This window comes from Hypanus sabinus, chromosome 14 (genome assembly GCF_030144855.1).
Source record: "Hypanus sabinus isolate sHypSab1 chromosome 14, sHypSab1.hap1, whole genome shotgun sequence".
Lineage (NCBI taxonomy): Eukaryota > Metazoa > Chordata > Chondrichthyes > Myliobatiformes > Dasyatidae > Hypanus > Hypanus sabinus.
The window spans coordinates 93,840,182-93,855,645 of record NC_082719.1 but is presented as its reverse complement, the minus strand read 5'-3'; the positions used below and the strand labels follow the sequence as shown (position 1 = coordinate 93,855,645).

At 40.2% G+C, this 15,464-nt stretch overlaps 1 protein-coding gene across 1 annotated transcript in view; it reads right to left on the bottom strand.

The window, feature by feature from the left end:
- LOC132404996 (A disintegrin and metalloproteinase with thrombospondin motifs 12-like) overlaps positions 1-15,464 on the bottom strand; it is a 626,192-nt gene that overhangs the window by 86,665 nt on the left and 524,063 nt on the right. The window contains exons 20-23 of the mRNA XM_059989657.1: positions 12,143-12,295; positions 9,177-9,350; positions 8,930-9,076; positions 3,580-3,736 (exon numbers count right to left, since the gene is read on the bottom strand). Coding sequence (XP_059845640.1) covers positions 3,580-3,736; positions 8,930-9,076; positions 9,177-9,350; positions 12,143-12,295 — 631 coding nt within the window. The remainder of the gene's footprint in view (positions 1-3,579; positions 3,737-8,929; positions 9,077-9,176; positions 9,351-12,142; positions 12,296-15,464) is intronic.

The following is a 15,464-nucleotide window of genomic DNA, read 5'->3' as shown; positions in this document are numbered from 1 at the left end:
TTGTTAATGTGGGTAGAGCAGATTGCTAGTTTATTTAATATCTGATATTTTAATCAATATCTATTAAATATCAAATATATTGATATGTATCTGATATTTAACCAATATTTACGCTAGTATATTATACTAACATTAAAAATTTATTTATTTGTTTTCAACATGAACGTGCCTTTTATTTATTATTATTTTTGTGTTAAATAATTGTTAATTTCAGTAATTATTCAGAAGTTTTTAAACATCTCCAATTGAAAAAGCCTTTCCCATGAACTGTCCAAAGACGATCAAAGCAGCTCAGGTTGGTGGGCTCAGGATCAGTCACCAGACTCAGACAGCAACTACTGATTATTGTATTGCACAGGTCAGCCACAGGCTCAAAGTTCAAATTCATTAGTAAAGTGTACTGTATACTTCCTCAAAATTCAACTTCATGCAGGTATTACATGAAAAGTAATACCACAGAATTTATGAAAAAAATATATATAAACAGATCAAGACTGACAAACAACCAATGTGCAAGAGGGTGACAAACTGTCTGCAGATGCAAAAAGATAATAGAATCTTAAGAATGTGAGGTGCAGATCAGGTCAAACATGAGCTGACCCAGTGCATAAGTTCAGAATGTGTTGAAGTAAGCAAAGCTTTAGAATGGTTTTAACCAGGAACTTCAAAGACTTCATCAATATCACAATAAAAATGAATAATAGTCGATGAGAGTGTAGAAATTTTATACAGATCTCCTGGGGAAAATATTTGTTGTTTTACTGTTTGCTTGTAAATACAATCTTTTAACTGAGTTTCCCCTGTTTTGGGAATCCCCTAAGACAAGGGTTCTCAATCTGGGGTCCACAGACCCCTCAGTTAACGGTAAGGCTCCATGGCATAAAAAAGATTGGGAACTCCTGGTCTAAAAGGTTCAATTACCATCATCCACATACCATTACACTTCAAAAGCCCTTTGTTATAAAATATAACCTGAAAGATAATGTATAGATTATTTTCTTCTATTACTTTGCATTATTGTGCCTCACTATTTGATCTATTCACATTAGGGTCCAGTCTCTAGGTACAGGCAGTCCCCGGGTTACATATGAGTTCCGTTCCTGAGTCCGTCTGTAAGTTGGATTTGTACGTAAGTCGGAACAAGTACATCCGGTATTCTTTAGCATCAGTTAGTCAAACATTTGTCTTAGTATATAGTATATATTTTACCTTTCTATGCATATAAAACACTTAAGAAATGTATGTATTCCTATAATTAAACCTTTGCGTTGCTTAGTAATAATTGTAGCTTTCATCAGGGCAGGGCCTTTCACATGCTCCATTATTCTAAATTTATCCTTTAAAATTGTTCCGATCATTGACCGGCTGTAGCCTAATGCTTTTCCAATGACTGATGGTGTTTTACTTCTTTCCAAACACTACTATTTCTACTTTAGTTTCAATCGCGATCGCTTCCCGTCAATGGAACAGAAACACTGCGGGTGGCAGGTCCTGAGCTGCGCCGACTCCCGAGATCTGCTGGGTCCTAAGGACCACCACACTGTGACAGGCTAAATGGGACAAGTGGGGGTTGTGCTGGGTTTGGGTATTTGATCTTCCACAATATTCCGCATGAGAATTTAAACCAGAGGTGGCAGTGTTTTTTTTATGAGGTCGAGTTGCGAGCTCGACATCAACCCCGCACGGATGGTACGGGAGTCACTGGATCGACATCAGCCCGGCACAGGAGCAGTCTGTCACTGGATTGAACTCGGGAACCTTCGTTCTCCAGCTCAGCGTTGATCTCACTGCGCCACTAGCCGACCGAAACGGGGGAAAGGGGTCAGGGTGAATCTTACTAAGAAAATTTTAAGCCAAATACAAAGTTAAACGCTCAACACAGTGTCAACGGCAACCACTTAAAATGGCAGACCGTATTACCACATAAAATGGCAGATGTTGTTCTCCTTCCTTGGTTCATAAGTACGAGTTGTCCATAAGTCGGACGTTCGTAACTCAGGGACAACCTGTACTCGAGTAGAATAACTACAGCCAGTGATTTAGGAACATCTTCAATGGCAGTTTTCTTAGCTGTTGGGAGTAACAGGGAATTTTGAGATCCATGTCATAGATTCCCCAAAGTTGCTGTGCAAATTGATAATGAGATTCAAAGGTGTATGGTGTGTTGGTTTTTATTAGTTGGGGACTGATGAAGCATAACACACCATATGCCTTCTTAACCACCCTATCTAGATGCACCGGAATGTTGAGCTGTATAAAATCCTGGTTAGAGTAAACTTGGAGTATCGTGTTTAGTGTTATGGCTAACACGAGAGGGCATAGTTTTAAGGTGCTTGGACATAGGTACAGAGGAGATGTCAGGGGTAAGTCTTTACGCAGAGAATGATGAGGGCGTGGAGTGGGCTGCCAGATATGATAGTCTTTTAAGAGACTCCTGGATAGGTACATGGAGCTTAGGAAAATAGGGCTATGGTAAGAATAACCCTCGGTAATTTCTGAAGTTCATGTTCGGCACAGCATTGTGGGCTGAAGGACCTGTATTGTGCTGTAGGTTTTCTATGTTTCTAGTTTCCTCATGAGCATAAGGATGTGGAAACTTTAGAGTGGGTGCAGAGGGGATTTATCAGGACGCTGCCTGGACTAGAGAATGTATCTTATGTAGCAAAGTTGAGTGAGCTAGAGCTTTTCTCTTTGGAGTGAAGGAGGATGAGAGGTGAATTGATATAGGTGTATAAGATCTTAAAAGGCATGGATTACGTAGACAGCCAGAGACTTTCTCCCAGGGCAGAAATGACTAACATGAGGAGGCGTAATCTTAAGGTGATTGTAAGAAAATATAGAGATAGTTTTCGTTGACACTGGTTGCTGCGTGGAACTCCCTGCCAGGGTGGTGGTAGAGACAGATACATTCGGGACATTTAAGAGTCTCTTAGGTAGGCACACAAATGAAAGAAAAATAGTGAGCTATGTAGGAGATACGGGTTAGATTCTTCCTAAGTTAAAAGGTCGGCACATCATGGGCCAAATGTTCTATGTTCTAAGGGATATGGTGTTAAGACAAGAAGCTTTTTTAGAGGTTGGAGTTCTGGTCTGAAGAGCTGAATGCTCTCAACATTAATATTTAGATTGTTTACTTTTCTCTTTCTATCCTTCGATTTGTCTCAGATTTCACTCTCCTATTAAGGCTAGAGTCAACTCAAGTGTCAAACTAAGGGTGGTGAATCTGTGGAATTCATTGCCACAGATGGCTGTGGAGGTCAAGTCATTGGGTATACTTAAAGCTGAGGTTGACAGGCTCTGGATTAGTCAGGGTGCCAAGAGTTACAGGGAGAAGGCAGGAGAATGGGGATGAGAGGGAAAATAAATCACCCATGAACAATTGACAGATCAGACTCTATCATGGCTGAATGGCCTATTACTGCTTCAGTATCCTAAGGTCTAAAATTTTAGGAATTTGTGTGCTTGAGTTAGCACGAATCCCTACACGGGTTAACTGTTTCATTGTAAGGAGAGCTGATAGCAATTCCTGTGAGCTGCAACACAAATCATTCAACTCCACTGACAGAATCGCTGCCTTACCCTTTTTATTGCCACACTTCTGTTGGTTGCACACCTGTACTGCTCTGGGTGGTGGCTTCAGCTCACAAGTGCTGTTGTCTTCCTCTGTCTCACTGGTTTCCATGTTTACACACTTCACCGTCCGGCGCTGTGAACCTCCTCCGCAGGATGCAGAGCACTACAGTAATGAAACAAGTATCTATATAAATAATACTGATACAGCAAATCACAAACACAATGCTGGAAATTCAGAGCAACACACACACACAAAATGCCGGAGGAACTCAGCAGGTCAGGCAGCACCTATGGAAATGAATAAACTGTTGATGTAGCGGGTGAAGACCCTTCATTGGGATTGGAAAGTGAGGGGGAAGAAGCCCAAATAAGAAGGTGGGGTGGGGGGAAGGGGGGCTCTTCCCCCTTTCCTTCCAGTCCTGATGAGGGGTCTTTACCTGAAATGTCAATTGTTTATTTCCCTCCATAGATGCTGCCTGACCTGCTGAGTTGCTCCAGCATTTTGTGTGTATCACACTGAAACAACAAAGCTTTCTCTCTTCACTCACATGAATGAAGTATTCCATTTGTCCTGGTGATAGAAGTACACCCATAGCAAGAAATAAAAATGGAAACACAACCAATGGCAGATGTTGAAATCTGAAACAAATACAAACTGCCAGAAGAGCTCGATGAGGCAAGCAGCATCTGTGAAGAGGGAAAGGAAAATTACTGTTTCAGCTCTAATTCAAGCAGAGTTGGGAAGAATGAGAGATGAAAAGGTTTTAAATTGGAGAAAAGTACAGAGAGGAAAAAAGAATGATAAAGTAAGCAAAAGGAGCATTGGAGGATGTTATAGAAATGTATAAAGTCCTGAGGGGTATAGAGAGAGTGTATGAGCGAGTGGTCCTTTTCCCAAGGCTGAGGAATCTGGAACAGACAATGGAAATAATATTCACCATTTGTTCTAATTAGGCCCACTACTTTGTCTAATTCCTTTACAATCTAATAGATGGTTACTCATTAGATAATTTTATCTAATTAGAACAAATGGTGAATATTATTTCCACAGTCTGTTCCTGATGAGTCTGCATTTAATAGATACATGATCTGCCATGTTTAGCAATGTACTTCAGTGATGAAGAATCTGCTGTTCTTATCTGGCCCAACTTATATGTGATCGCAGTTGTTGACTCTGAAATGTTAACTAGTTCCTCTTTCCACAATGATGCTGACAAGCTGGGTTCATCCAGTGCTTCTATTTTGATTTTAGATTCCAGCATCTGTAGACTTCCAAGTAAATCATTCTGTTTGAAGCAGGGATGAACAGCCAATGTTGGGCATCTTGACCCCAGCAATAATGAAGGTAAATACCTAACTGTTCAAATTGCTCTCACCTAGGGTCGGAATATGTACAAAATATTTGAAACCAGACTGCAGACATAAAGAGACCATAACATTATTGTAGTAGTATGAGGAGGACCTCCGTTGGTCAGAGTTGACCATGTATATTGCATCCTAGCTGTCTAGATACACAAGTCTGGGCAGTACGATACAGAGAACGAGCTGTTGCCAATGAAACAAGCTCTCCATGCATGTGATGAACCCAAAGGAATGGCAAAGAATCAGAATCAGGTCTATTATCACTGGCTTGTGATGTGAAATTTGTTAACTTAGCAGCGGCATTTCAATGCAATACATAATATAGAAATAATAATAATAATAATAAAAAATACAGTATCCATATATTGAATAGATTAAAAGAACGTGCAAAAACCAGAAATAATGTATATTAAAAAATATTAGGTAGTGCTCAAGGGTTCAATATCCATTTAGGAATCAGATGGCAGAGGGGAAGAAGCTGTTCCTGAATCGCTGAGTGTGTGCCTTCAGGCTTCTGTACCTCCTACCTGATGGTAACAGTGAGAAAAGGGCATTCCCTGGGTGATGGAGGTCTTCTGAGACACCAGTCCCTGAAGATGTCCTAGGTACTTTGTAGGCTAGTACCCAAGATGGAGCTGACTAAATTTACAACCCTCTGCAGCTTCTTTCAGTCCTGTACAGTAGCCCCCCTCCCATATCAGACAGTGATGCAGCCTGTCAGAATGCTCTCCATGATACAATTATAGAAGTTTTTGAGTGCATTTGTTGACATGCCAAATCTCTTCAAACTCCTAATGAAGTCTAGCCACTGTCTTGCCTTCTTTATAACTACATCAATATGTTGGGACCAAGTTAGATCCTCAGAGATCATGACACTCTCTCCACTTCTGACCCCCATATGAGTATTGGAATATGTTCCTTTATCTTACCCTTCCTAAAGTCCACAATCAGCTCTTTCGTCTTACTGACGTTGAGTGACAGATTGTTGCTGCGGCACCACTCAACTAGTTGGCATATCTCTCTCCTGTACACCTCTCATCACCACCTGAGGTTCTGCCAACAATGGTTGTATCATCAGCAAATTTATAGATGGTATTTGAGCTACACAATCATGTGTATATAGAGTGCAAAGCAGTGGGCTAAGCAATTTGGTACCAGCAGCATCATAGCATTAAACTCAATGTAAGACTGCCTTAAGGACTCCCTCAGATTTTTCCCTTGGAGTTTACTCCCAAAAGCCTGCCCCATGAGTGGGTATAGCCACAAGACAGTGGAGCTTTGAGATCAGAGTAGTGGTAAATCATTAGACATTTTCCATTGATCAGGATGATGCCTGAGAAATTCAGAAGTAGCACAATTTGGTGAACTTTTTTGTAAGTAACTACATACTGTAAATTGGTAAAGACAAGAGATTCTGCAGATGTTGAAAAGTAATACATACAAAATGTTGGAGGAACTCAGTAAGTCAGGCAGGATCTATGGAAAAGAATGATGAGTGGGCATTTCGGGTTGAAACCCTGCATCATTTTAGACATGAGAAATTCCTTCTCACCTCCATTCCAAATGGATGTCCCTCTATTCTGAGGTTGTGCCCTCTGGGCCTAGATTCCTGCACTACAGGAAACATCCTCTCTGCATCCACTCTATCGAGACCTTTCACTGTTCCATTGATTTCAATGAAATCCCCCTCATTCTTCTAAATTCCAGCCAAGAGCATTCAAAAGGTCATCATTTGATAAGCCTTTCATTCCTGGAATGATTTTTGTACACCTTCTTTGAATCTTCTCCAATGTCATCACATCCTTTCTTAGATAAGGAGCTCAAAATACTCCATGAGGTGTCACCAGTGCCTTATAAAGCCTCAGCATCACATCATTGCTTTTATATACTAGTCCTCTCCAAATGAATGATAATACTGCATTTACCTTCCTCACCACTGACTCAAATTGCAAGTTAGCTTTTAGGGAATACTGCACGAAGACTCCCAAGTTTGCTTGCAACTCTGATTTTTAAACTTTCTCCCCATTTAGAAAATAGTCTGCACTTTTATTCCTTCTACCAAAGTGCATGACCATATGCTTCTCAACCCTGTAATCCACCTGCTAGTTCTTTACCCATTCTCTTCATCTGTCAAAGTCCTTCTGCAATCTCTCTGCTTTTTCAACTCTACCTGCCCCTCCAACCATCTTCGTATCATCCGCAACCTTGGCCACAAAGCCATCAAGTCTGTCATCCAACGTAAAAAGAAGCCGTCCCAACACCGAGCCCTGCGGAACACCACTAGTCACTGTCAGCCAATCCTAAAAGACTCCTTTCATTTTCACTCTCTGCCACCTGCCAATCAGCCAATACTCTATCTGTACTAGTATAATTCCTGTACTACCACGGACTTTTATCTTGTTCAGCAGCCTCATGTGTGTCATCTTGTTCGATGGTTGACTCCATTTAGCTGATAAGAGCCTCTGTTGTTTGCCGATTAAAGCTTCCATTGTTTGCGATGACGGAGATTGAAACATTGAGGCGAATACGGAAGTTTGGAGACCACTTGGGTGTTCCAGTGTTCTGCAGTCTCTGAGAGGATTCTGAGAGGCAGAGATAACGTGTGTGAACCTCATGGCAGGTAGGCTGCAAGCCAATGTTTGACTCCATTCTGCTGATTAAAGCTTTCGTTGTGTGCCAATTAAAGTGACAAGGGAAATTGAAACACCAAAGTCAATGCAGAAGGTGAGCGCTGGTTGCCTGCTTTTTGATCACTCTGTTACCAAAGAGGGGAGAGCCTGCCCCTGTGCCGAGAGAATGTTACTCAGCTTTTCTGAAGTTTTTTCTCTCTTATAGTTCTTTATATTCTGTGTTTCTCGCCTGATTGTTCTCGTTTTTCATTGTGTACGGAGGGGGGATTTGGGGGATGATGATCATGCTGCCGTTCCTTTCTTTCTTGGTTCGCAGCTATCTGGAGAAGAATTTCAGAGTTGTAAACTTTGATAAATATGAACCTGTCTAAATCCCCCTTTCTGAATCTTCGTTCGCGAAGCCAAGCCACGATAACCTTCATATTTCATCTTTTCGCTCCTTATGGCTTTTTTTTGTTACTTCTGTTGGTTTTTAAAGCTTCCTAATTCTCTAACCTACCACTAAATTTTGCTCTATTATATACCCTCTCTTTTGTCTTTATGTTGGCTTTGACTTCCCTTGTCAACCTGCTGTGTCATCCTGTCTTTAGAATACTTTTTTTCTTCTTTGGGACATATCAGTTCTGTGCCTTCTGAATTGTTCCAGAAAATCCAGCCATTGCTGTTCTGCCATCATCCTGTTAGTGTCAACCTTGGCCAGCTCTTCTCTCATGCCTCTGTAATTCCCTTTACTCTACCATAATACTGATAAATCAGATTTTAGCTTCTTCTTGAACTGCAGAGTGAATTCTATCATATGATCACTGCCTCCTTAGGTTTCCTTTACCTTAAGCACCTAATCAAATTTGTGTCATTACATAGCATATCAACCTGCATGTTGAAATCTCTGATGACTATCATAACATTACCCTTTTGACATGCGCTTTCTATTTCCCATTGTGAATTGTAGCACACATCCTGGCTATTGTTTAGAGGCCTATATTAACTCCATCATGGTCTTGCAATTCCTTAACTTTATCCACAAGGATTCTACATCTTCCAATCCAATGTCACCACTTTCTAAGGATTTAATTTTATTTTTTACTAAGAGCCATGCCCCCCCCCCCGCCTACCTGCCTGTTCTTCTGTTACAATTTGTATCCTTAGATGTCAAGCTCCCAACTATAATTTTCTTTCATCCACAGCCACGATGGATAACTCACAAAATCCGGAAATTTTGTGTGTTACATGAGAGGTTCAAATATGCAGCAACCATGGGCCAAATAATAACCTTTACATCTTGAATTGCTTCAAGCATGTATTATCCCAATCACTGTCCTAATGTCGCAGAATTTTCAGTGGCAGGCACTGAATGTTTCACCCACCTTGCTCCAGGTGCCAGCCACCCACTCAGTACATGGCTGAATATTGCAAGCTGAGCTTGACTGAGGTTGAGCTTTAAGATGGCATTGCTTGTGTTCCGCACAATAAACCGATCGTTCCTGGATTCCAGTGCCACATGTCTTCGAACACTGGAGCCAAATGCATGTAAGAAAAAAATTATATTTATTTTATCAATTTCAAAATTTGATTTCCATAATATGATCAGAATAGAACAACTGATTCAGTCACCTCACTCCAAGCAGAAACGTTCCATTCGCTGCAGGCCTTTACATTACAGTCGAGACTTGTGATTGGTTTGGGTCCTAGCAACTGGCAGTGGAAGGGTCGCAGGAGTCTTTTGTCTCGAGCATCCAGACACTGAAGCTCACGGGTTTTGATTCCACCTCCACAGTTCTCTGAGCACTGCAATGTACCAGGCAAAGTATAACAAATAAAAAAAAAAGTTAATTAATTAGCTTGAAAGAGTGCAGAGAAAATTTGTATAGATGTTGCCAGGATGAGAGTTATGGAGAAGGTTGGAATGGAATAGAACTTTCTTCCCTGGAACACAGGACAATGAGGGGAGATTTTATAGAGGTATACAAAATAATGAGGGTTATAGATAGGGTAAATACAATGCAGTATTTTCCACTCCGATTGTGTGAGTGGGTCATGGGTTAAGGATGAATGGATTTTAAGATGAATCTGAGGGGGATCCTCTTCACTCAGAGTGAAGCGAAGAATGAGCTACTTACGGAAACAGTAGAGGTGAATTAATTTGTAATGTTTAAGAAAAATTAGTATCAAAGTCAAATTGAAAGTGCATTTATTATCAAAGTATGTGTACAGTATATGTCACCATCAACATTCCCTCTAATTTTTTTTTACCTTGCTTTGAGCAGGAAACTTTTACATGGCCTGAAAAATGCACAGCATTTTAAATGTGTTTTTTTTGTAATGTGTATAATATGAATACTTAGAATGAAAATGTAAATCACATACTTTTGATTTTATTTATTAATTGAAGAGTGTAATGAAATACAGTACAACAAAGAATATCCTTCATGTTTTGTAAACTCCATTGTGTCTGTCTTTATACCAAATCCATTGTCTAAGCACTATCCAGATTAGTTTTGCATCCAGATGAAAAATATGTCCTGATCCTTTTGAGATCATGCAAATGTTCCACTTCTAGTCTGCTTCTGGATTTACAGTTGATTATATTTGTAAGACTGATTCCATGTTCACAGTCAGCACTAGAAGCTTGAAGTGTTCCAACAATGTCAAAATGAGTTGACAGTTCTTCAAACTCTTCGTTTCTAAGGGCATTGTATCAGCTACTCGAAGGAACCAACACTACTTAGAAACTAAGCACAGGGGAGTGGTGGGGGGGGGGGCGGAAATGGGAGTTAATCCTGTATGACCCACCTTCCATCCAATCCAATAACAAGGCTCCAATGTTGAAGAATATATTCGATTCATTATTATGCAACTAGCAAAACAATATTGAACGATAAAAGTAATGGAACTAAAACTAGCAATAAACAAAATAAACAGTCTTAGTGTATTAAATGTGCTTAAGCTTTTGTCAATGTAATTAAGCTAACTAAACTAATTTTAATGTAATTAGCTGATGTGTAAGTGTTCAACAAAAAAGGTATCACCCCGACTTACTCCCTTAGCTCTAGACTAAACTTCCAAAGACGAACACATGAAAATGTAACTAAAACTCTTCACTTTTACCATGCCCCTAACTACCGTAATAAACATAACAAGCATGCCACGCAAAATACAATGCAGATAGAAAATAGGTACATGGCTACTACAAACATAATCCAACATATCAATGAAATTCGTAAATGAACCAGTTTTAACTTCCTCAGAAAGGACAAATTTCAAATCAGAATCAGGTTTAATGCACGTTGTGAAATTTGTTATCTTTACGGCATCAGTACAATGTAATACATGATAAATACAGATAAAAAACTGAATTACAGTAAGTGTATATATGTATATAAAATAGTTAAATTAAAATTACTGCAAAAACAGAAATTGAAAAGAAATAGTGAGGGAGTGTTCACTGTCCATTCCGAAATTGGATGGCAGAAGGGAAAAAGCTATTCCTGAATCGTTGAGTGTGTAGCTTATGGCTTCTGTACCTCCTTCCTGATAATAACAATGAGAACAATGTATGACTTGGATATTGGGGGTCCTTAACGATGGACTTTCTGAAGCACTGCTCCTTGAAGAGATGGAGCTGACTAGTTTTACAACTCTCAAGTTATTATCATTATATATTAACATAGAAAAGAAAATTCCAGCTGTGTAGAGATGAAGGCTATGAGCTAGGGAGCATTTCAGTTACTGTGCAGCTGCACATGGTCATGATCTACAACCTTGAGATTAACGATCTTGCATGCATTTATAGGAAAATAAAGAAATGCAATAGAATTTATGAAAACCTAGTCGGAAACAAAGACTGACAAGCAACCAATGTGCAAAAGAAGAGAAATCATGCATAAAAAATAAATAGATAGATAGGAAGATAGATGCAAAATAACAATAAATAAATAGACAAATATGTAAACACGAAAAAGTCTGCAGGTGCTGGAAATCCAAAGCAATGCACACAAAATGCTGGAGGAACTCAGCAGATCAAGCATTATCGATAGAAGTGAATAGATAGCTGGTAGTTCGGGCCACGACCCTTCTTCAGGACTGGAAAGGAAGGGGGAAGATGCCAGAATAAAAAGATGAGGGGAGGGGAGGGGGACGGAATTTTTTTTACTGGAAGGAGAAATTGGTATTCATGCCTTCGAGTTGAAGGTTACCCAGATGAAATATAAGGTGTTGCTCCTCCACCCTGAAGGTGGCCTCACCATGGCACAAGAGGAGGCCATGGACCAACATGGTGGAATGGGAATGTTCAGCTACTGGGAAGTTTCACTTTTGGGAGATGGAAAGAAGGTGCTCGATGATAAATAGGTACATGGATGGCAGATATTTGGAGTGCAGGTAGATGGGACTTGGCAAAAGAACAGGTCAGCATGAACAAGATGGAATGAAGGGCCTGTTTTTGTGATGTAGTACTCTGTGTCTCTATGATTGCTTAAATGGATTTCAATGTCCTCTGGATAATGGGGCAAACTGGGTCAGGTTGTGGGTGATGGTGAGGGAGCAGATGTTAACAGAATACCCTTGTTCCCCTGGCTCACCTTGCTCCAGTTACCTATTTTCCACATAGCGCATGGACGTACAAAGCATCTCCGTGCAGGGACTGGCTTCTTTGTCTGTTCACAGTCGGATTCTTCATTAGTACTACACTCCACCTGCCTCCAGACAGCCCCAACTCCACACGTGGTAGAGCACTGCACACAAAGTAGTAGAGAAGTGAAGCACGCAAAACCATGGCAACAGAAAATGGGCACAGCAGTTTGCTAAAAGTTCAAGTACCATAAACGTACAGTAAAAATTGGTCTTACATAATTAATCAGCAGTTGCAGCAGGAATCAATGTTCTACGTCTGTGTACCAGGCACATCCTAAAGGTGCATTTCACATAACCAAGCAATTCCACTACAGACCATCTGAGGATAGACACACACGGTTCTGTGGTATATGCACTTCAGCTTTGCCCTATGGTACAGAAATATTGTTCCACAACGCTACCTCCTGCTTTTTCCAAAAGCTCCCTTCTGAAAGAGCAAAAGTGCTATTAAAACAAAAACTGGAACCCATCTTGGAAGTTTCTTCCTCTAGGCAGTCAACCTGACCAACCATTCTGTTTCAATGCCACCCCATCTATTACACCAGACACAGCACTGTGAACACTTTAAACCACTTTTCATAATGCATTGTAAATACATGCTGGTGCTTATGTATTTATACACACTTTTATTCCCTATCCATACCTTATATTTGTTTAACTGTAACTTTATATTTAAATTTATAATTATTGATTGTTGCTGGTTTTTGTTGCATGTTGAGCCAACACAGCACAGCAAATTCCTAATACAAATGGCAAATAAGGTTAATCCTTGATCCTTGTGATCTCTGTATCTTTAAAATCAGGTCTTCTTTTGACACTCCGTATAGAATTCTTAAATGTTTGCTGCTCAATAGTATCCCATTAAATTTTCCCTTATGCTACTAGTAGACTCCAAATAATTTGTGTTGATCATCACGAAGGGTAGAATGATGCGCACTGTATATATCCTGCTTGTATTTTCATCATCATCATTATGTGCCATGTCATATGACATGGGCAAACATGGTCTCATGACCATACTCGTTCTTGGCAAACTTTTCTACACAAGTGTTTTGCCATTGCCTTCTTCTGGGCAGTGTCTTTACATGACAGATGACCCAAGCCATTATCAATACTCTTCAGAGATTGTCTGCCTGGAGTCAGAGGTCACATAACTAGGACTTGTGATATGCAACAGCTGCTCATACACCATCCACCTCCTACTGCCATGGCTTCACATGACCCTGATTGGGTGGGGTGGGGGAGCCACAGATGACCTGCAGGCTAGTGGAGGAAAGGAACACCTTACACCTTTGGAAGAGATGTATCTCCATCCTGCCAGCCAAAATTGTAATTTACTCCCTTCAAAGCCTACAAAGGTGACAATGATCGCAAACATTATTTAAAGTAGAATGTGACCCCTCAGAAGATTTAGTTGCAAGTACATTCAGTTGCCACTTTATTGGGTACATTAGGTATTTCTGTATGCTCATGTTTTTCTGTTGCTGTGGCCCATCCAATTCAAGGTTCGATGTGTTGTGCATTCAGAGATGCTCTTCTGCACCCTGCTGTTGTAACACGTGGTTACTTGAGTTACTATTGCCATCCTGCCAGTTTGAACCAGCCCGCTTTTAGGCACTGAGTTGCTGTCACATAATTGGCTGATAAGGTAACTGCATTAACAAGCAGCTGCACAGATGTACTTAATAAAGTGGCCATTGCATATATAAATAAAGCTAACAAACTATTTATCTTTGGGATTGATTAGCTTTTGCTTTGGCTGTTGAGCACTTCAGCCAAACTCGTCCCATCTCTCAATCGGCAATGTGTTTAATGGTGGCTTCTGTAGGGACATTTCCAGAACTGCCTTCAGCCACAGCCCTTTAATATAAAGGAGGAAGTGAAAGGTATTCTCACTCTTTGCTCATGGAAACTTCCTTGCTTTCTTATCTAATGCAGGGAGACAGTTATTGACATAAATTACAGATCAACAGTGAATAAAAATATCATCCTCCCTGTGATCCTCATTCCCAGAATTCACTAATCACATATATTTAACATTTTTATTTTTTATTTTTATTCTAAATGTTCATATATTTAACATGGTATTAAAATCATTATATTTAGCCAGCATGGATTCAGCCTGATTAGGTTCATTTACACTTACAGTGCTCTTTGACAGATTTATATTTATTTCACTTCCAAGACAGCTTAGTGTTAATCTGACTTGACAGCCACACATCCAGGGATGAATTTAATGTTACAATTCAGTTTATCATTTGTATTACAAAAATATTCTGCCTGATACATTTCACAGTAGATGTAATTCGTCAGATTGAAATGTTTCTTTGCTGCAATGAAAAGTCTGTTACAGCTTTTGACTGTTAGTCTGTACTGTCTAGTTAGGAGACAGTAATGGAAAGGCTGTTCATGATGCAAATTTCTTTTAACAAATTACACTATAGAGAAATTTATTTGTCATAGTTGGAAGAACATCATGGACAAATTCTGGATGTGAAGTTAGAGTTGTGAATCAGTGATCCAGAGACTTCAGTTTTAATCTTATGACAAGAAATGCTTGAAATCTGGATCAATGCATGTAAAATGCTGGAGGAACTCAACAAGCCAGGCAGCATCAATGGAAACGAGTAAAGTCGACATTTTGGGCCAAAACTCCTCAGCCCGAAACGTCGACTGTACTCTTTTCCATAGATGCTGCCCGGCCTGCTGAGTTCCTCCAGCATTTTGTGTGTGTTATTTGGATTTCCGGCATCTTGTTTGTCGTACATTAAATACGTCATTTGCATCAAATCAAATCAGCCTGGATTGCGCTGAGCAGTCCGCAAGTGTCGCTACACTTCCAGTGCCAACACAGCATGCCCACAAATCACTAATCCTAATTTGTGTGTCTGTGGGATGTGGGAGGAAACTGGATAATAAGTCTGGAGGTGGTAGTGGCAAGGATGAGGGCTGCGGGAAACAGGAAGCCAGCCATGTTACAGGGGTAAGAGTAGCTTGCATCCACATTGGTCTGAATTATCACAGAAAGAATCCTGTTCTCCTTCACACAGCCCAGGAGACAAATGAGATCTGCTTATGGTTGCCACAAAGTTTTCAGAATTTTCCTTCTCTCATTGTCTAGCTGGTGTGAATGAGATGAGAGAGCAAATCATTGCTAATTGTTGTAAAATGGGTAGGCTCAGATAGGACATGGAGGGGTTTCCAGCAGTGGAAGAGTCCAGTGCCGGAGGGCGGAACCTCAGAATACAAGGACATCCCTTTAGAACAGAG